Raw genomic sequence first — 23,181 nt, 5'->3', positions numbered from 1 at the left:
CGCCTTTTTATCTTAATATTTAAAAAACTATTCTGCATAATTTATTAATAGTCTCAATACCATTACCGATTCAGCTGATGAGCTTAGTGATGCCAATCATTAATAAAACGAGGATTCAGTGACACACAAACGTAACTCCATATTTTGGTTTAAGAATGAGTATTTGATATCAAAATGTTCAGAAATGTGGGATTTCCAGGAAACGCAAAGACTCAACTCCCCAAAACCCCATCTAAGTCAATGGCTAGCGAAAAAGTGCTCAGTGACACATAAACCACTTGTTCTCAAAATGGCCAAAATGAAGTTACAACTTTGTGTCACTGACCCCTCGAAATAATGAAATTCTTTCTATTAATGATAATTACCTGTCGGGGAGCCAGCAGCCAACCTACTGGCCACGTACGCCTCATTGGCTCCCGCTGGCGCCGTCTCTCTGGCGTCGATGAAGTGTGACGTTGCGTTGGCTGCGTCGTAAATGACCATGAAGAATCCTCCTCCCAACCCCGAGCTCTGGCCGTTTACCAGCCCTATACATAGCTGACTTGTGATGGCTGCATCTACCGCCGAGCCGCCCCGTTCGAGTATATCTCTGTGTGTGTGCCGGGGATGAAGGGAATAATGACGATATATCAATCATTGCCTACTCTCTCTCCAAAAAAGAGTGAATTTTCACTCTATTTTCACTTTCTTGGAAGTGACGTCAGTGATCACTTGTTTATGAGTGAATATCGATTGATTTTAAAGTGCTCTCTAAGAAGAAAAGAGTGAATGTTCACTCTATTTTCACCACATTTCAACTCTCAAGAGGAGTGACGTCAGTGATCACTCGATTTTTTTTAGAGAGTATTTTCTTGGCCAAAGAGCACCGAAGCTGTGACATCATAACAAAACTATTTTTTAGAATTTCTCAATTTGAAATTCATTTTTCGAAAGAGCATAACAAATGATGTCCAAATGTCGAAAACCGATTGAATATGTTAGATATTTGCTGAGATATGACCATCTGAGTTAAGGAACTCAGCGTTATTTAATCTTATAATAATAATAATAGGCATTTCTATAGCGCCGTCTATCTATAAATTCTATTCCGAGACGCATTTATTATTAACCCGGCTTTTGCCTAGCTGCCATTACAGCGCTCCAGCATTTCAAGGAAACAATTCCTGCCAGATACCCATTTACCTCACCTGGGTCGAGTGTGGCAAATGAAGATTAATGCCTTGCCAAAGGACATTAGTGCCGTGTCGGGTATCGAACCACGACCTTCGAATTTCAGGTCAAGTGCTTAAACCACTCGACTACGACACTTTTCTATTTATTCAGATGGTAATATCTGAGCGAATACTAAACATATTCAATTGGTTTTCGACATTAGGACATCATTTTTTATGCTCTTTCGGAAAATGAAGTTCAAATTGAGAAATTAGTTTTTTGATGACATCACACTTCACCACTCTATTGTAGGCCTACTTCATGAAACTCTAGAAATTTGTTTTATCAGCCTACATAATTATTTTATTAGGATTTATCTTGCTTAAGAATTTCAAACTCAGCTATCAGGTTTAAAACTGTCAGCATGATCGTATAGACTTTCAAAGAAATATTCAAGGACGATTTCATTATTCTTATTGCATATCCTTTACAAATCATGTTCAGATTCCAAAATGTTCGCACATTAAAATATAAGTAAAAACATAACTATTATAACTTTGCCCATAATTTTTGAAATATCACTAGCCTTCTATTCCCAAATCCAGGAATGTCTTTTTCAAATAATATATCTAAACGTCTTGTTTTATAAGAAATCGTTCGCGGCTAGATGGCCGAATTGCTGATATACTTTTACAATCAAGATAGATAAAGCGGATACATAAATTAATAATGATAATAATACATTACATGTATCAGTAAAAATGCATCATTTTTGACATGTGGAACGTTCCCAGGCGTCACTAGTAAAGGTTCATCATGATAAAGATGCATGTAGTAGGCCTATGGGTCTACCGCATCCACATTCTAAAGTGAGCAAATCACTTATTTTAGCAATTATTTAAAATAAATTGTATTCCATACTTTCCCATAGTGGAACAAATCTCTGTGTCGGTCACCACAGCAGCATTTTGATACACACTGGACTTCTGATCATTAGCGCCCTTGGACCGCATGTTTTGGTGAGTTGTTTGACTACTCAGCACAGCAACGACAACCGTGAAGACAATGGCTACCAAAAGTCCTACGGTGAGTAAAATACAGCATTTCCATGAGCCACCGAACCTGTTATGAAAAATGTGGAAAAGGTAGAGATGGGTGGGTGAATAAGAAAAAGTATTACAAAAAGGAAGGAAGACAACGCTATGTTTTGCGGCAAAAACTTGTTGCTCCGAAACTACGGTTTAAACCAGGGTTTAAAGGTAGGTTACCCCTTTTGCAGCCAACATCAAATGTTGTACTTGAAAACTTTGCAGGAAATTTGAATATGTCACGTATGTCCTATCTATGGAATTTAAACGTTAGCAATGTCCTAGTATTCAAAATAATTATGCAAGTAAATCCGTGTACTTTCTAGACTTCACTGTCAGACACTATTAATCAAGTGACCGACCGTCGACTTTTTTTTCGTTGGTAATAACATACATAAATTGTGCTTTGAAGTCATTCGGTAACATTACCTCAGGTTCTGGAACAAACTCCTTTACATATATGTTGCAATCATAATTTTAACTTTTGGTCAGTCAGGAATCCCATTATTTTTACAAGCCGATCGCCTGTCTGATTATCAAGATATTTACTAATTGGAAAGTTCAGTTTTCGTTTTCCTAACGGTTCTTTTAACACTACATTCTATTGGGAAAAAACGAGTATGGTAAAAACCGGTCACTCAAAGATTTTTCTTTTTTGAGGCACTTCATGATCATGTTGAAGCGCGATATCTTAAGGGCTTCAATATTAATTATACCATATCACAGACACTGATAACACGTAAGGGCTTGCATCCCAGATTTAAAATTCTTAAACGATATAATTTCGAAAGTGCAAAAATAGTAAGCGGACACTTTTATTTATTTATTTTTTGGTCTCGAAATTTGAAAATTTGACATTTTTCTTCGTCGGGGGGGGGGGGGGGGGGGGTAAGGTCACCTTTTTTTAGGTTAGCCGTGGGCATATATTTTTTTTTTTTTTTTTTTTTTTAATAATAAAAAAAAAACAAAGAGGGGGGGGTTTAGGTTTTTTTAGGGGGGTTTACACACATAAAAATACAAAAGGGGGGGGGTTTGAACCCCCCCCCCTGCGTACGCCCCTGGCTACGGTCACAAAGGTTCGTACGAACGATTATTTCGTACGAATCTCCCTGTTTTTCCATTGTCTTCCCGAATTTCCATTGTCTAAAAATCGTTCGTACGGCATTCGTAGCAGTTCGTAATGGCATTTGTGACCGAGGCTTTACTCGGGAGAAGAATCTTGAATTGCTTTTCAACTTCAAGTGAATGCAATTTCAAGTTAACAACTAAATTATTCATACCCCATGTAAATTAAATTAAATATTTTATGTGTTTTTCGTACAAAGTCAAGAATAAAAGGTAGTCTGGTTGAATAAGGCCCTTTTTGAATACTTTTAGATGTAAGCTGTAATAATTCACATTGTCAAGAAGCATAAATCAGAACCAATCAATTTTTCACAAACTTAAAGTAGCCACACGAAGAATCAAAAGTGTTTTGAATTGATGCAAAACTCATATCATTGCGAATGGGAAGCCTTGCCGATCGAATACAACAACTCTTCTCTCCAAAATATGTTTGGGGCCCGCAGTAATCAACTCTCAAAAATGTTAGTTTTGAGATCCAGATTTTCTGCCTTTAGCGGTCCTTTGTAGAGCGTCAATATGTGTGACGTCACATACGGGACACGGCTGGCTCGCTACATACTGCTACACGGCACTGAGCTGTTTGTCCAGTGTGTGACGTCACTTTTCAGAGCTCGCTACGTTTGTGTGTTTGACTTACGTTCAGGGGCGTTCGGGGGTCTAAGGAGGGTCTTGAAAATGGCATTTTGCGCCTTTCCATGATATCTATATGATTTCTCAGCAAAGTGTTCGTGTTTTTCAAGAGAAAATCTTTCCATCCATATGTAATTTGTTCTAATTATGAGTTGTTAGTGAATTTTCTTTGTGTAGTTCCTTTAACTGTATGTGTCAGCGGTGAGTTCTTGAGATCATCCCACCTTTTATCCTATCGAAATTTTATAGCAGGGGGTGTTTCACAAAGACTAAGATCAACTTTAAGTTGGACCTAACTATGACAGGCCATTCATGCCACTATTCGCTCTTACCATTTACTGGCATTGGTCTCTCAAGGGACTTACAAATCATGGTCACAAATCTACAGGATTTACATTTTTTTGATAGTTCATTATTGAAGGAAAGAATATTATCGTAACTGAGATCATAATTTAGAGACCAATGGTGATAGCTATCAGTGGCATGAATGGCCTGCCATAGTTAAGTCCAACTTAAAGTCGATCTTATTTTTTTTTAAACACCCACGGGTTGCTAAAGATGGTCATGCGTGGGTACATAGTCGTTCATGAAGTAGGCAAGTTGGCGATCACTACATAACACTGAGCCAACGGGTATTATGCTTCCGTACGTAAACAATTGTGCTGCCCTCTATATACCCACGCATGGACGACTTTAAAGGTACACTGTCCTACTTGTAGCTACTTGCTCCCTCTATATAGAAAACTTCCCCAATCGGTGCCTGTTGGTCCTCCATAATCCTCTTTTTCTTATGTTAAATGAGAGCTGAGTTAATGAGATAGCCACCTGTCACAGTGACCTCGCTGGCTCGCTGTGTGGTCTTAACCCTTCTGACTGAAGTAGTAAAGCCTCCCTTCAATATAAGCATGAGATCTTACAGCAATATTAGCGATCTGATTACAGGCTTTTTAAAAGTTTCTGTTTGTTTAAAGTAATGCTTGCTTTTCCATAATTTTATTAAACGAAACCGTTCCACTGGTTGTCTACCCTAATAAAAAAAAGTAAGACTTCATGCATGGCTGATTGTCAACGAAACAGAGTTTGTTGTTTGTTGCTACGGCAGGCAGCCAGTAAGCCCGTAGCCCGTAGACATGTCGTAGGTGGCATTGCACAATCCCCGCAAGGACATTGCGTGGAGGTCTCACGCTGATCGTGCAGCAAACGCACGATTTTTCAGTGAACAAGGGGGCAACAGACGCCGAAAAAACGGCAAGGAGGCTGCACGGTCACCGCGCCTTCTCCGCGCAACCTCTGCACGGAAGCTGCACGAGCTCCGTACGATTTCCGTGCGGAGGTTGCAGAGACTGCACGGGTGTTGCACTGAAATTGCACGATTTCCGTACAATCTCCAAGCAGCCTCTGTACGGATGTGTCCCGGTCTGCCCCCGAGGGCCAATACAAGAAATGGCACGATGCTCATAGATAATGTAAACACAAACATCGTAGCCCGTAGCCTCCTACGATGCCCCCAAATCGCACGAAAAATCGTAGACCAATTTATCGTGCGGCGCCCGGGCCAAATGTAATCCAGGCATTAGCAATTCAATCTCCGATTTACCTGGAGTTATCTTTTTCAACAATGTCAGAATTAAGAAAGTAAAATCGACCAAGTTTCTTAGCCTGTTTATTGATGCTAGAATGACCTGGATTTTTTTTATATTTGTGTTCATTACTATCAAGAAAAGCTGGTGTGTTATACAAACTGAAACCTATGTTCCCATCATAATGTATTACAAATGTTGTACTCCACTTTAATGTTGCCCTACTTGAACTATGGTATTCTTGCCTGGGGTAGTTCATTGAAACTTCAACTGGAACAAATCCTGGTTGTGCAAAAAAGAGCAATACGAACAATTTGCAATGTACCTATTCGTACTCACTCGAGCCCTCTTTTCTTTAATACTAAAGTACTGAGAGTTCGGGATATTTTTGATTTACAATTAGGCTGCCTCATGTTTCAGCTGAATAACAACGAACTGCCCAAGGCACTATCTTATTTGTTAAAGAAAATAAATCAAGTCCACGACTATCCTATCTGACAGGCGTTTACCTATCACCTTCCTATAGAACGAGAACACGCTTTGCTCAAAATACCTTAGTCCTAAGTACTGGAATTCTCTCGATTGTGTGATTAAAATGTCTGTAAGTGTTCATGTATTCAGAAGAAAATTGAAATGTTATTATTTGAATACATATTGTCATTCCTGATTCCTGACTATTCTTGTCTCCAAGCTATATACTTTTGTTCATTACAATGAGTAAATAACGGTATGACCATGCCAACTATGTTTTTAATATACTCATATCGAGAACAAACTATATTGTAATATTGTTTTAATAAGCTGCATATATATATGACTTTCCCTTTTCCTTGTCTTTTGTAGTTAATTGTGAGTATCGGTTCATGTATCCTTGTAATCTCACTTTCCCTGTTTTAGCGTGTATTTGTATTTTATAAACTTTACTGTAGTTAAGTATGTCATTTGTAGTTTAAGGAGCCTATCCACAACGAGCTCTGCTTTTCCATAGCCTCCGCCACTATATCTCTTAAGTTTTACTTAATGGACAATAGGGACTTTTAGATTTGCACGAAGACAATGTGGATTGCTACGGTCGACGTCCTTTTAATGCACTGCCTTAAATGGACGTCACGTATCAGTCCACGCGAATCTAAAAGTCCCTAATATTCTAAATAGTGTGTACCGGTATTGTATGTACATGTATATTATAATCATTTTCAATATGTTGTTACACTCTTTGTAAAATGAGATAACGTGGAAACCAATAAACTATATATCTCTATCTAGAGCAAATGTGACCTAGGCATACATGTAACTGTGTTAGCTTTTCCTAGGGCTGCCAAATAATAAAAAGGTTTTATGACTGACAATTCAAGTGAAAATAATTATGTCTCTACGGTAAGCAAATCATAGAGTTGTATGACCGACACTGCTTAAAGTTGAATGTCACGAAGACCAAAATGTGTTCATAGATTTTCGGAGAAACCCCAACATAAGACCTCTGATCACTATTCATCGGTCTGTTGTATAAACAAATTTAATAATTACAAAATATTTGGGAACATCGGTGTATAATTCACTCACCTGGTCAGCTAATGATACTATACTACGAAGACAAAAGTGCAATCAGCGAATGTGCTTCTTGAGAATGATGAGAAAATGCATGAAGATAAAAGCCATTCTGATTCTGGAACTCACTACCGCAGGCCGCCGTCACCTGTACCTCTCTGCTAAGCTTTAAGAGAGAGGTACTCACGATCCAGCTCCGTTAAGCTACGGATGTCTTTTTAACTCATTTTTTAACTCATTGTAGACCTTTTATTGAGACACTACATGTATATATACACCTGCACAGCACCTACATCAGTACGAGTATACACCCGACGGTGGCCTGTACTTATAGCGAAGAAGAAGAAGAAGATTCTTTACTACAGGGCCCTGATTGAAAGCATTGTGACGTAATACACAATACGCGACTTTGGGACTTTATGTCAAGCATTACATTGCAGCAATTCAGGTTCTCGTTCGAGTGTGCCGAGGGCGGCCCGAGCGCGTAATACTAATAGGCAACCGTTCAAGCCAAACTCCATTCATAAGTACAATAGGAAGCCTCACAGATAAAAGGGACTTTTAGATTTGCACGACGGAGAACGTGGACTGCCCTTTTAAGGCAATGTGACGTCACTGCCAGTGCCTTAAAAGGACGTCACATTGCCTTAAAAGGGCAGTCCACGTTCTCCGTTGTGCAAATCTAAAAGTCCTTAATGATTTCTTGGATTTGTCAACGTTCAACATTTGTGAATTTATGTTTTATCTCGTTGCATTGTGTAACGATCGATTCGTTTGACCCTTCCTTTATTCAGAACGTTTTTACATTTCTCACACTGATTGTTATTTTATTACATTGTATTCTTTTAGGGGGGGGGGGGGGGGGGGGGGGGGGGTAAGAGGACACTTTTTTTTTTTTTTGGTCTCGAAATATGAAAAATTGACATTTGGCTCGGTTGGGGGGGGGGTAAGGTCACCTTTTTAGGTCAGCTATGGGAATAATTTTTTTTTTTTTTTTTTTTTTTTTTAATAATTAAAAAAAAAAAAAAAGGGGTGCTTTAGGGGGTGATGGGGGGGGGGGGGTAACCCCCCCCCCCCCGTGTACGCGCCTGTATCTGCACAAAAAGTACGAAGATATACCAACAACATGGTGGCCTGTACTTCAACAGAAGAAGGAAGAAGACTAAATTTAGTTCTTTTTCATTTCATTTCACATCACCCCGGCTTTAGCACGGCTACCGTGATATGGCGCTTGAGTATTTAATGAATGTATACCGAACGGGCAGTCATGAACTACACCTGGGTATGGAGTGGTAAACGTACATTAATATCTTGCCAAATGACATTAATGCCGAAGGGGGACTCGAACCGCGAACGATGTGATTAACAGTCCAGTGACGTAACCACTAGACCCCGAGGGTCCCAGCCATGTAGTAATACAGTATATTAAGCACGCGTGACCACAGGTTTTCAGACACCCCTAAACGAGGATTTCTTCTGAAGCCAAAATAAACCCTAAATGAGGATTTCGCGTGTTTTCCCCATAATTCACACCCTGCCCTAAACCGGTATTTCTAAAAAGTGTAACATTTTGAAGTGCGATAGGGATTACCATTGACAATGTAAAATAAATCAAATTGCGCTTCTGATGTAAAATTCACAATAACGTAAACAATTGGCAATAGAAAAGCAATAACACCAACCTGTACACTTCCAAACGGGTTTACTGCACAGCCATTATGGCCCGAATTCACAAAGGAGGTTTGTCGACAAACCTTGGTTTTCGTACGTCATATGACGCGTTTTACGCGTTTTTTTACAAACCTGGTTTGTAAAGAACAAAAGGAGGTTTGGCGAAACAAAAGGAGGTTTGAGCTCAACCTTGGTCTGAGCTCAAACCTTGCTTTGTGAATTCGGGCCAATAAGTCCTTTCTTGATAAAAAAGAATCACATGTGATCTCTTTTATATAAAGTACATACTGTAGTGTTTTCCAAAAGGTACACAGTGTACAATGAACAGTTACTACTACTATGCAAAACAAATATAAGGGACCACCTGTAGTAGGCGTGAGACTTGGTCGATATCGTGGGCATCCATCCGTCTCGCAAAATTAACCTTTTTCCCGGTCTGATCCCGGGCCTATACAAGATTCTTGTCGAAATTATCGCTTTTATCCCTGTCTAGTGGCCCGTGTGAGACGTTAGGGATCAACAACCTGTCGTTGGGAGCGCCCTGTCAAGTACTACTAATAATTGCGCGCCCGAGTAAAAAGTTCGACAAGACAAACTTGACAGGACGAGGCGCGTCACGTGACGTCATCTGCTTCGCAGCGACTATCATTATTATTTTTTTTAATTTTAGGTTTTATTTCGAAAAACATAAGTCTCACATGCTGCAGCTAAAAAGCTGAAATGTATGTGTATACAATGATCGAGGATACATATAAATAGAAAAGAATATCCATTCACAAAACATATCTACATTATCGTACAACGAACCATGAGAGATAAAATACTGGTCTGGTTAAAAAAACAACTGTTCAAATACACAAAGAAAAAAGATTGGGTTTGAAAAGAAAAACTTAAAACAATCAGCGATTATTAAGAAGATCAAATCAATATGGTATTGCACTTTGTTGAAAACGAGAGGTTCTGCATTTATATTGACTATAGGCCTAGATCTACTTGTGTTAATTTCGTATTTGACATGCCAATAATTTTTCGTTCAGGAATCCAGCCTTTGCATTGTGGGTTATTTAATAAATAGAGATTCAGCAAAGACAATACATAATTTTCACGCCTTATTTGTAATCGTTCAAGCTGGCACCGTTTCAAGGCGTCTTAATAATTATTATAACTTTTCCCTAAAATGATTTTACATACCCTTTTCTGAATTATTTCTAAATTCTGTATGTGTTCTAAGGTAAGACCTCCATTAAAAACAGGTGTACAATACTCTAAAACAGGACGAATGTATCCAAATATATTTGAATTCAGTCAGGAATTGGTAATTCATATTGCTTAACCATTCTAAACAAGTATAGTTTTCTATTGCACTTTTTTAAAACTTCATAGTATGTGAGTGTCCCATTTCAAATTTTGCTGGATGTAGACTCCAAGAATTTGTTTACAGATTTTACATATGAAAATTGTGAGTTACCAAATACTAAAAGTCTCAGGAATAGGTGGATTTTCATAAATGTAGTTCTCATTGCAGTACATGTTTTAGGGTTTAGTTTCATGTGATTAATTTCTGTCCATTCTAATAAATTATCTAATACATGTTGTAAATTGATTGTTTCTGTAAAATTCGACCTTCATGTAGAGTAAGATCATCAACATATTTAAAATATAACAACCAGGGGCGTAAATCCCGGGGGGGGGGATGGGGGGGGCTGCATCCCCCCCCCCCTGGCTTGAAGTAGGGGGGATGGCCTGTACAAACATCCCTCCCTGATATTACCCAAAAAAAAAAGAGGAAAAAAGGAAGAAGAAGAAGAAGAAAAAAAATGTGATTGTTTCAATTTCAGCATAATGCATGAGAAATTAGTTTTTTTTTTATGTATGTATAACTGTACAGCCTACACGTATACAGTATGTCACTATCATTAAGAATAGTTGCGCGACGTGCGAGAACAAGCACTTCATAAACTTCAGAATAATTTGTCGTTATTTTGCAAGGTATTATTATAGCCCAGACGTAAAGTGCGTCAGCGCGCGAGCGCTTAAAAAGTGCAATCATGTACAGGAGATGCCCGCCCCCCCCCCCCCCCCCCACTTAGTGTTATTTAGGGTACGCGTTTTCTCGTTCCTCCCCTTGAAAGGACCCCCCCCCCCCCCCACCCTATTTCAGGACTGCCAACATTTCTGAATCCCCCTTTCGCCGGCTTTTCGCTGGCTTTTCCTGCCTTGGAGACCCCCCCCCCCCCCGAAATCCGGAACACTGCTAAATGTACCACAACCCCCCCCCCCCATTTCAGGTGAGCTCTAGTCAATCGAGGGGGACTGGGGGGCCAATGCTTTTACTTTTCAAAATGAAATAATCCTGAGTGAGCTTTCAAAGCTAGCAGTAATTTCAAGAATTTGATCCCGGGATTTGATCAATTTTTCTATGATATTCAAGATATTTTATAACCTCCTTTTTACATTTCTCAGGAGTCCAAAGAGAGAGAGAGAGAAAAAAAAAACCCACCCCCTTTAAAAAAAAATAAGAGTCGAGAATGGTGCAACGAATCGTCTTCTTTCTCTAATGATTTAATGAAACGTAAAAGCTTCCGCGCTTCGCGCGGGCGGGAAGGGAAAAACTGAATTCAGATGAGGATTAAAAGTCGAGAACGGTACAACGAATCGTCTTCTTTCTCTAATGATTTAATAAAACGTAGTAGCTCCCGCACTTCGCGCGGGATGGAGGGGGGGGGGAAGGGAAAAACTGAATTCAGATGAGGATTAAAAGTCGAGAACGGTAAAACGAATCGTCTTCTTTCTCTAATGATTTAATGAAACGTAAAAGCTTCTGCGCTTCGCGCGAACGGGGAAGGGAAAAACTGAATTCAGATGAGGATTAAAAGTCGTGAACGGTACAACGAATCGTCTTCTTTCTCTAATGATTTAATGAAACGTAAAAGCTTCCGCGCTTTGCGCGGGAGGGGGGGGGGAATGAATTCAGATGAGGATTAAAAGTCGAGAACGGTAAAACGAATCGTCTTCTTTCTCTAATGATTTAATGAAACGTAAAAGCTTCCGCGCTTCGCGCGGACGGGGAAGGGAAAAACTGAATTCAGATGAGGATTAAAAGTCGTGAACGGTACAACGAATCGTCTTCTTTTTCTAATGATTTAATAAAACGTAAAAGCTTCCGCGCTGAGCGCGGGAGGGGGGGGGGGGGGAAATGAATTCAGACGAAGATTATTTTCGAGAACGGTACAACGAATCGTCTTCTTTCTCTAATGGTGTTTGTTGTTTGTTCGTTTGTGTGTGTGCGTGTGTGTGTGTGTGCGTTTGTGTGTGCGTGTGTGTTGTATTGTATTGTTGTATTGTATTTATTTTCCAATCATATTAAAAAGACAAATAACATATGACATAAAACGAAATGAAACATAACAGAATTAAAAAAAAAAAAAAATTACATGTGTATATAGATTGCTTAAAAATGATTGGCTGGATTGCCCGTTCAGTGTCATAAAAATATATGACACTGTTCTTCTGGGGGTCCAGGTACAATTAAAAGAAACATTACGTAAATAGAAATTTTAAAAATAATGCACAAGCTGCTGAGTATAACACTTGCAATGTTGTGTGTTTGTGCGTGCGCGATCGCGCGCGCTTGCGTATATTAGTGTGGGGTAGTATGATGGCTATCGCCGATCATCCCCCCACTCCTCGGTACGGATTTACGCCCCTGATTACAACGATTGTACTTGGCAAGCATCATTGAACATAATTAGAAAGACTTCCAGATCTCTCCTCTGACAATGCAATCGCAATGCCAAGGTCTGGGTAATAATGTTTGCAGGGCCTCAAAGAGACGAGTATTAATTACTAATGATGCTGCCCTGGGTAAACAATACATATTATTGCTTTTGGGGTGTTTCACAAAAATCCTAAGTTGAACTTATCTCTAAGTTGGACTTAACAATTATGTAAAGCCGTTACCATCATTGAAAATATTTTGTAAAAGTTATTTTTGAAAGGCAAAAAATGTTGATTCAAATCATTCATATTGTCTATTATCAAAGAGATTTCATGTTCTTGATGTTGAATTTATGAACAGTTATAAATACTTGAATTTTTGCTTTTGAATATATTTTATTTCAAGGCTACAAATGGCTCTCTATAATATTTAAGTCTAACTTAGAGTTAAGTTCGACTTGGGATCTTTGTGAAACAACCCTCGGTATTATTATCGAATGATCAGAAGTTGAAATTATCTTTCAATTAGTTCCCTACCTGTCTTCTCTTTCAGAATCCTTGAGAGTTTTCGAGAGTGTCCTATTCGCTGACCAGTTCATTCCTGTGCACAGCACCGTACTTGATAAAATCTCTTTAATCCCCGGAATGTAATTTTCCTTGAAATTGACAAATTTCGGAGCATCCTCAAGAACAGATTCGACCCTGCTCATTTGACCACTCCCAAAAGGACGCCTTCTACAAGTCGCCATCATGTAGCTAGTTGATGCGCTTGTGTGCTCTATGCCGATTTTTCCTAGGACCATGTAGCAAACGCATCGGTGAACCGGGCAATTATAGGTCTTTTCAATAATTGTGAAAAATACACCTTTTCAAAAAGTTCAAGTCAAACAAAACACAAGGCCGAAACTCAAGTCTTACAAGTGCGTTTCCATTATAGCATGGTTAAAGGCAGGCTTACTTAAAGGTAATACAAAGTTTTGGTATGTGGTCAGTTTGGATTCTGTCTATTTAAATACTATTATTCTTATCAGGTGAATGAAATAATTTGTATTCAGGCACTTCACAAAGACTTATGCAATAAATATGGTTACATTACGAAAATGGCCTATTGACCCAAACCCTGTGTATCTGTGCATTCAACCAAAAACTTTACGCGTTAATTGACCTTGGCAGGCAGATGTTTATTTGTAACTAGTTACTGATATCAACAATTTACCCGTTAATTGCATTATTTATTTTTTTATTTTGTTTAAATAAATAATTTACTTGTCTAGCTTTCTCTCTTGTATATAAAACAGAAAATATTTCTCTCCTGTTTCTTGTTTACTCGAATTTGCTCTTATCATTATTGTAAGTTCTTATTTTGCTGTAAGTTTTCCTTACTTTGTAATATCTATTTTCATGTTTTCTATGTCTATAGGGACCCCTCTGTAAACCAGCATTGTTATGCTAACAACGCTGAGTAGGGCCATCCCTCCGTCTTTTTTTTTTTTATAAGTGTACTTTATGATTGTAAATATATATATATATATATATATATATATATATATATATATATGTTGATGTATTTTTAAATGACGGAAAATAAATACAATACAAATACAATACAATACGCATATAAATTGAAAAAAGGAACATTTGAATCAATATATAGCCCATACCCACTGTAATAAACAAAGAAATCCACGCGGAACCCCTTTTGACAATAGAGGAGGCGCGATAGCTCAGTCGGTAGAGCAGTGGTCTCGTATTCCGGTGACCGGGTTCGAAACCAAGGTGATGCGCTAGTGCATTAATCCTCATTACCAGGTCACTCGGAGAGGACCTAAAGCCGTCGGCCGTCTGGTTGCTTACATACAAGCATTTATGCTTTCTTAGCAAGCAGGTAAAATAACCACCACCACAAAATTATGGTACGGCCCAATAGGTCACGTGACGTAGTATCATGGAAGTGGCCATTGGCTCTCGCATCCTAGACTTCATGTTTCTAGGTTCTAAATTTACGATAATTGTGGATCAAATTTTTAACATAAAAAGTCTACAATATGGGGTGGTATTCCGGTAGCGCGTGCTTAGTTAGTTCACACTTTTATGGAGTGCTTGTTGTGAACTAATTTACCCTGAACAGATTATTTTAATCCTTCAATGAAAAGTGTCAAAAAATTAATTTTGCACTGAAATAGAAAGAAAAAGATAATATGAGTATACACTAAATTTCAACAAAGTCCTTGGTAGATTATCTTTGTCATGAATATTGAAGGAGGAAGATGAAACCTAGCATTCCATAGAAGTGCGAACTAAAATTCTTGTTTAGTCTGGACTTAGTCCCGGCTTAACTTAAGAGAATACCACCCATGGCCTTTAGTTATTAAATAAGATATGGTCAGTTTGCCAGAGGACGGCTACTCAACACGGTCAAACGAACGGTGACCGGTGGGAACTCTGGTCAAAGAATGGAATATCAAATAAAGAAAGAAGGAAAGGAAGAAAGAAAGAAGCAATCGTAAAGGCGAAAATTACCCTGATTTGGGCGCTGAACCACCTGCTTCTGCATCAGTCTGGGTCTTACCGTCGCTTCCCTCAGTTGCCATCTTTCCTCGAAATTCATTCATTGAGATTTCGTTTTCATTTGAAGTCTCGGCTGGACCTTTTCCCTCGTAGAGGTTAGGGCGCCCTCCCTTGTTCAAGGGCTCCTTCTGCTCCAGCTCCACCGCTGCAGATGCTGAAGCCATAGTGATGTTCACGTTAGTATTTCCTGTGTTTTATGAGTGAAAAAATATCATAAGTGTTATGAACATCAGTCCAATTGACGGATTGAGGACGGTAAACCCCAAACAAGAGACTCTGGAGATCTACCCAATGATGGCCGAGAAGATTGCGCAATGTACCGCGCCGGTCTGGCAGGAAGGTGCCACTGGCGGTGAGGGGTTTTCATGGACTAGTAGATCTGAGATTATATATTATTTAAAAAAAAAGAGAAGAGTATGAATTTACAAATAGTACCAAAAAAAAAGAAGAAAAAAAAGTGAAAGGCGTAAATATTCTAAAAAAAAGAATGAAACGCCGATCATACCAAACAACAACAACAACCAATTCTTTTTCTTCTTTTTTTCATTTTCAATACAAACAAAATGAAATGCATTCGTGGAGATGTTTAATGGAAACAAATACACTTGAGAGCAATTTGAGGTTATTTATCGTCGTGTTTTGAACATTATGTTAGCGTTAATGTTAATGTTTTGAACATTATGTTAATGTTTTCATGATTAGACGTGGGAGGTGGAAGATTGGTGCATTAAAGGGATCCGGTAACTTTGCCTCAGGTTTTTAGTAAAATCCTGGATTTAGCTCATGCTGCGATCATAATTGTAAACCTTTAGGTCATACATGAATCCCATGAATTTTACAAGCCAATCGCCTGTCTGATTATCATGATATCTATGATTGGAATGAGAAATTTCAGACTTCGTTTCCTAACGGTGTTTCTAACACTACAGTCCATTGGGGAAAATTAGTATGGTAAACCGGTCCCTCAAGGATTTTTACTTTTTTGAGGCACTTTATGATCATTTTGAAGCGAATTAGATCATATTACAGACACTGATGACACGTAGGCCAAGCATCTCAACATGGAAAACTGGAAACATTTTTAGATAATGCCTTTAATAATTAAAAATAAGAGGTGATCATGAATTTTTACAAAGTTGTTTCATGTGTTTGGTGAAAGAAAATTTCTAAAAATATATTTGAATGTTAAAGGTAATACAAAGTTTTGGTATGGGGTCATGAATTTGGTTCAAATGAACATATTGGAAGCATAATTATGCGATCCTACAATATTCAGTGATCGTTATCGCGTCTAAAGTTATAAATTGTAAACTATAAACTATTTGTGTTGTATAGCTCCCTCTCAAGGTCAAGATATTAATTAAGCTATAAAACTATGTTTCTTGACTAAAATTGACCGATTAGCTATTCCCGTTGGGAAATTATATATCACAACTACATATTCTGTGATTTTCATGGTTGCAGCTACATGTAACATTGTACAGCCGTAGGCACTATTGAAATTTATCAAAATTTACGGGGAGCACCGGTAAATTTTTATATTCATTTTTCTCGAAAGCAGAAGTGTTTTAGAGGCATAATTTTCTAGTGCTTAGAATACATCCACAGGGGCATCCAAATATATCAAAATTGTAAAGAATCACTGTCCACCCAATTTTCATAATTTCCCAAAACTTTGTATTAACTTTTAATAACAACACAATAGCAACCAATTGCATCAAATCAACCTGAGGAATTTTTACAAACTTCGTGCGTCACCTATTGAAATGTGCTAACATAACAATGAGGTACAACTCAAGATTTCTTGGGACATACAATAGGGTATTGAAATTACAAATCGGTTCATTTCTTGGAAATACTCCTGGCATGCCTGATGCCTATGTTTTACCCTGGCTTCTACACGGCTGCCCTACAACGGTCGAGAGTTTTTAACGAACTAATTCCTGCACCTCACTCTTTGGGGAAGAGTGGTAAAAGGGGGTAAGCGGACACTTTTTTTTTTGGGGGGGGGGGGGGGGGGGGAGGGGGGTCTCGAAATTTAAAAATTTGACATTTTTCTTCATTGGGGGGGGGGGGGGTAAGGTCACCTTTTTTAGGTTAGCCGTGGGGATAATTTTTTTAATTTTTTTTATATATATATAATTAAAAACAAACAAAAAACAAAAAAACAAAAACAAAGGGGGGTTTTAGGTTTTTTTAGGGGGGTTTACACACATAAAAATACCAAGGGGGGGGGGGTTAACCCCAAAACACCCCCTGCGTACGCCCCTGTGTCATTTAATGGCATTTCATGTTTGTGTGTATCAATACGTGACGTATAAGCCTATTACAGATAAAGGTGAGTTCTGGTTAAAAAAAAAATGAATTCTCACAGAATCAAACGACTCATACACTGAATGTTCAAGATTACAAATAAATGTCATTTGCCAAACAATTTTGGTAGAAAATGTATACTGACTGAGTAATGAGCATAGAAAGATTAAGAAATCAAGGTTAGTACTAGCCCCGACACCATTCTTGTAGTCCCATATACATCTTTCTGTGTACAGTGCTTGTTTCTTTACGAAGACTGTGCCAAATGTATTATGATTTTGATGACTCCGGAACTTTGCAGTACACACCAATACTTACATGCTACATGATCAACTTTTTCTAATCCATTCCACACCTTTTCTTTCACAATGCAATCGCATGGACAGAACTCACCTTTATATTTGAAGTTTATAGATATATATAATACATATTTGTATATTTTAGACTGTGCCATCATGTTCATGTTACTTTTCCTGGTTTCCCATCATTATGTGTTCCTTTTAATCTCCCGTTGGATGGGAATTGAAAGAGAGACCAGAAAAAAAATTACAAAAGGAAAAAATGACACAATGCACACACTTCATATTCTCCTCCTTTATAAAATACACAGAAATTGTTCCATATGATTGATTCCTCTTTTAAAGCTAAAATGTACAGACGGTCCATGGTGACGAATTTAAGCTCCCATTGTCCAAAACTTATTCAGAATGTGCGGGTTTCCTATTCCTAGTAATTTCAATAATTTGGACAAATTCCATATGACAGTTGCTTCCTTTTGTCAAAGCGGGTTATGGCACTAAACGCGACATTTGAACATTGCTTTTCATATGCAAATAGACTATAAACTTGGACTTCAGTCTATTGATGAATCATAAGAAGTACGTGGGTGAAATATGTGTATCTCGGAATGGATTTTGATGGTAATAGTATACTGAGTGATGGGAATTATGAATATGTCATGTATGTTCTATCTGTGAAACTTAAACGTTAGCAGTGTCAAATTATGCAAGGAAACATACACGTTTACCTTTTTGACTTCACTGTCAGACACTATTAAGTGACTGACTGACATATTTTTTTAAATAGGTAATAAAATACATAAAATGAGCTGTAACGGGTACATGAGCATTTGTCTACATCAATAACCCATTACTTGTAATGGCCAAAATAAACTGATTGAATCTTTGTGCAGCACAAAACGTACGACCATTCGGTAAAAGGGTCTGAAAATCAAACTATTACTTACGTGATTGCAATCACTTAAGTCCATTCGACAACTAATGGTAGTTATTTTCCCACTAAAAGCCATTTTCATTTCGTTTTGAGGGAAGTTCTAAATTATAATTGTCTTTCAAATGCCGTTGGAACTAACTCTTTCATTTTTTTGGCATGCAAATGGGACACAGTACCTTTAAGGTAATTCTCTCCCTCTCTCCTCTTCGCCCGCCCCCCCCCCCAAACTTTCTTTTTTTGTCACTTTCACCCATCAGGCCTAAAATAATTTTTTTTAAAAGATGTTGTATTGCCCTTTAGGTAACATAGGTCGGTCGGTCGGAAATCTTTCTTTTTTTAACTTTTTTTTCTCTCCCTCTTTGGGCTGATATTTCTCAGTTTGAATGCTTTAATACAATTTGTTTATTCTTTAAACTTTTTTCTTCTTCTAAAACACGGTAAAAAAAATTGTTAGGGTCGGTCCACTCGGTCGCAAAGGGCAATACAACATCTTTTTTGTTACGCATCATTATGGCAGTTTCTAATCTATCTATTCTGTTTAGTCTGGTATTAACATACTCTCTAGTAATGTATGTCCCACTTGCTATTATCATGTAGGTCTATATGACCTACCTTAGCTTAGATCAAATCAAAATATCTCAGGCATTTATTTGGGAGGTAACTGAAACTGAATTACTGTTTGTCTTTCTCACGAGCGCAAACATTACAATACGACAATATCCCGTGGTGAATCGAAATAGTCTCTACAGTGCATAATCTATTCAAACTACGTGCAGGTGATAACATGTGCACGTAAGCCAGCAATAATCATAAAACCAATAACCTTTACAATAGATTTTTTGTCATAGTGCCCTTGATATTACAGTGTATCATAATTTTTTTTTTTTTGGAGAATATTTTCATAGTTTTCTACTGCTGTCTTTCTTGCGAGCGCAAACATTACAATACGAAAATATCCCGTGGTGATCAGAATAACATAGACCGTGCGATAGCCAGTATAAATCATAAAACCAATAACCATGAATAGGATTTCTGTTAGATTGTCCTTGTAAAATATTTGCAGTATCGCTCCAACTGCTGAGAGTTCCTATCAAAATATTTGTGTAGACTTGTAATACAACAAGTATTAAATAATACCATTTGGTGTTTTGTTTCTCTCTACACGCGATGAATGTGATGAAATATATAGCGTAAAGGTTACAAGACCTTTATTTTTCTGCCTTCGCAATGGTAAGTAAAGCTCAATCGGAACATGAAAGGGGTGCAACGCTACACCCCTCGGACGAATAGCTGCAACAGGTGCATAATATGTACAAAGGGCCCGGCTCAGTACGGTGTATATAGCATTGGGAAGTCGAGGTGAACAGCACATGCAGCAATCAATGTGACAGGTGACTCCAATCAAAAACAGGATACGTTTGTCAATGATGTAATGAATATAATTCCTTCTTCCTGTTGGTACCTTTGCTCCGCTATCCCACTTGCACGGGCAAAATAAAATCATACTTTAACCGACTTAAATAATGAACAATACAAGAAAGTCAAAATATTTCACAAAATCTTCGACTCGGCGACTCACCTCAGAGACGTCGAGGTTCCCGAGATTCCGTGCTAGGTCTTCGCCTTCTCAATATGAATATCTCACGAGTATCAGATATGGTAAGGACACCAAAAAGAATCTTGACTTTTTGTTTTATGACACTGACGGTTGGCACAGTGTTTCATCTTTCAATAACAATCCTTGGGCGAGCGTCAACCGAACGCGCGCCCCTGGTGATATACGGCAGAGCGTGTTTAGAAGGCTGGTCGAGTTCATCTGGCGGTCATTCAAAAGGAGTGAAACTGAAAGAAGAGAGGGAGGGGAATGAGGGTAGACGGAGAGGAGTGGGAGGGGTGGGAGGGGTGGTGATTACGTAATGAGACCGGGAAAATAAAACGGTTCGTTCGGCACATGCTCCATTGACTGATGCTCTGTGGTCAATATCCTATAATCGTAACTCTGGATACACCATTATATTTCACCCTAAGCTTAAACCTTGACCTAAAACCTAAAACCGAAGCTCAACCCCAATCCTAACACTACATCTAACCTAACCCCCAATTGCACCCGATTGCAACCAACGTTGATTAGTTGCCAAACAAAATACCATTGGACATACAAATTATGGAAAGCCATAAGCATCTTTGAAAATATTTTGTAAAGGTTATTTTAAAAGGCATAAAATGTTGATTCAAATCATTCATATTTTCTATCATCAGGAGATTTCATATTCTTGATGTGGAATTTATAAAAATCTAAATAATTGAATTTCTGCTTTTGAATATATTTCATTTTGAGGCTACATATGGCTCTCCATAATTTGTAAGTCCAACTTAGTGTTAAGTTCTACTTAGGATCTTTGTGAAACACCCCCCAGGGGTGAAGGTGAAGAAGTGTCGAGTGTTGACGCTTAGAGTCATATGAATTATACACACAGTCTTACAGTCTTACAATCTTACTACCTCGGTTAGGGGTTAACAAACACAACGTATTATGATGCGATGTGTTTGCCCGACAAAGCAACAAATCAGGAACCGCCTCTTCCAAACTTGGTAGAAGACATCTCTGTTGAGAATCCCTCCCCCTCCATTTCAATGATCTAGTGATGCCCCTGTTTGACACAGAAAGTTTGAGCGTAGCCTTTGTCTAACCACCTCCCTGGTCTAACCCTTGACCCGTCTTTATAACAGCAGTATATAATTACAGGAAAATCCACCTTTAGTATCAAATTATTGAACAAAAGACAGCATAAATATCAGAGAAGTATACTAGATGCGAACATTTGAACGAAATGGTACAAAATAAGCCAGTTATGATTTTTTTTTTTAAAGTTGTACAAACTGATCAGAATAATTGATGAGGCAAGATGTGAAGGTTTGGGTGGGGGGAAGTAAAATCCAAAAAGAGGGAGATGGGGAGAGTGAAGAGAGAGGAGAGGAGAGAGAGAGAGAGAGAGAGAGAGAGAGAGAGAGAATATGGGAGAGAGGTTGCTTGAGAGATAGTGGGGATATGACGGCATCCCTCCTCCAACCCCCCAACCCTCAATTAATTTTAGCCGAAAAATGTTGAGTTTATTACAATTTCTTTTACGTCCGACACCTACCGCCCCCATTCAAAAGATAAGAGAAAGAGATAGACATAGGGGAGAATTAGGAGGAGAGGGAATGATCTGGATAAAAATTGGGACATCAATAATTAGTCATTAAAACAGATGTGCCCCAGATTTATTGTAGGTTATTGTGTTTTTCTTCCAAAGTTGGGGAGTGTCCAAACATTGTGCTGCCCTGTCCCAATATCATCACGCCATACATGACCCAGGGCAGCGGGCCAATCTTTAACCATACTTTTTTTCTTCCCGGGGGGGGGGGGGGGGGGGGGGGGGCTTTAATATCCAGGGTTCGAACACTCTCTCTCTCTCTCTCTCTGGTACGAATCCTTGTTCAACAGAAAAATGAGATAACCTTCCTTCTTCAAACCCGTTAATCCAATACTCTAGCATAGCAGCATCACCCCCCCCCCCCCCGAATACATTTTGTAGGCCTGGGCATCGTCTACTCAATGGCGGACACAAGAATGACTATCTACGCTTTGACCCCGGATACCGAGATTCAAAATAAGTTCATTATAGTGGATTTTGATATCATGTGCACTTTTATTCATTGATAAAAGAATCATGATCTAAAGCTTGTCTCATGATCTCTAACTTCTTTGTGAATTAAGTTTCAGTGAATAACTGCGATGCATTATGAATCAGATAAGAATCAGAGTTTCGTGGTATTGTTCAAAATCTTGTAACAGTGCCAATTGAGTACTAAACATGTATGGGTATAGATTAAACTCTCATCTGAACACACTCTATTCAGGTCACCCGTCGAACCCACGTCGGGCCTATCTATGCTCCCCCAGGGATCCGCTCCGAGATGAGTGTGTTCTGATGGGTCTCCTGGTGATCGGGAAGGCGATGACGTGCGACGAGGATTTAATCGGTTTGGGAATAAGCCCGGCCATCAGGTAAAAAGTAACACCTTGATCTCACTAAAGAGAGAATCGTTTTGAGTCCAAGACGATCTTGATTTTTAGAAGAAAAAAAATAGTTTTAGTGGCTCAGTAAAATCAGAAAATTGATAAACCCGCCAGTGAATCATTTTAAAAGCAAAAATCAGATAAATAATTAAAAAAACTTTCGAATCTATAAATTCATATAATCGCTACGCGAATCCCCAAGTTTATATTTTGCAGGTAAGGGTAAGATATGCCCTTAATTTCTCAAATTGGCAACACTGATTTTGATACTTGATGAATCCAAGAAAATGTAATTCATCGCAAATAACATCAACACATACGTTTAATTTCAACTTTAACCAATTTTTTTTTCAAGCTGAAATAGTTAAAGCCAACGGGTGGTATTCTCGAAAGCGGCCTCAGATAAACCTGGCCTAACTTAGTCCGTGGATTACTTAGGCTAGGCTTAACTTTAGTCCATGGACTAAAGATAGTCCGCATTCGAGAATACCAC

General features: G+C 38.5%; 1 protein-coding gene across 3 annotated transcripts in view; it reads right to left on the bottom strand.

Annotated features, from left to right (window-relative positions):
• LOC100891710 (glutathione hydrolase 1 proenzyme) overlaps window positions 1–20,427 on the bottom strand; it is a 29,022-nt gene extending 8,595 nt beyond the window's left edge. The window contains exons 1-4 of one of the 3 annotated variants that reach the window (XM_030988426.1): window positions 20,205–20,427; window positions 15,032–15,266; window positions 2,074–2,274; window positions 366–589 (exon numbers count right to left, since the gene is read on the bottom strand). In XM_030988426.1, the coding sequence (XP_030844286.1) occupies window positions 366–589; window positions 2,074–2,274; window positions 15,032–15,243 (637 nt within the window). In that variant the 5' untranslated portion in view covers window positions 15,244–15,266; window positions 20,205–20,427. Of the gene's footprint in view, window positions 1–365; window positions 590–2,073; window positions 2,275–7,138; window positions 7,294–8,805; window positions 8,883–15,031; window positions 15,267–20,204 lie in introns of those variants that run through there. The other 2 variants (XM_030988429.1, XM_030988428.1) reach the window with 2 other exon arrangements.
• Between the last annotated feature and the right edge of the window lie 2,754 nt (window positions 20,428–23,181).

The sequence above is a fragment of the Strongylocentrotus purpuratus genome, unplaced genomic scaffold (assembly GCF_000002235.5).
Source record: "Strongylocentrotus purpuratus isolate Spur 01 unplaced genomic scaffold, Spur_5.0 spur5_scaffold_17, whole genome shotgun sequence".
Taxonomy (NCBI): Eukaryota; Metazoa; Echinodermata; class Echinoidea; order Camarodonta; family Strongylocentrotidae; genus Strongylocentrotus; species Strongylocentrotus purpuratus.
Note: the sequence above shows the minus strand (reverse complement) of the source record. Positions and strands in the feature narration are given on the sequence as shown.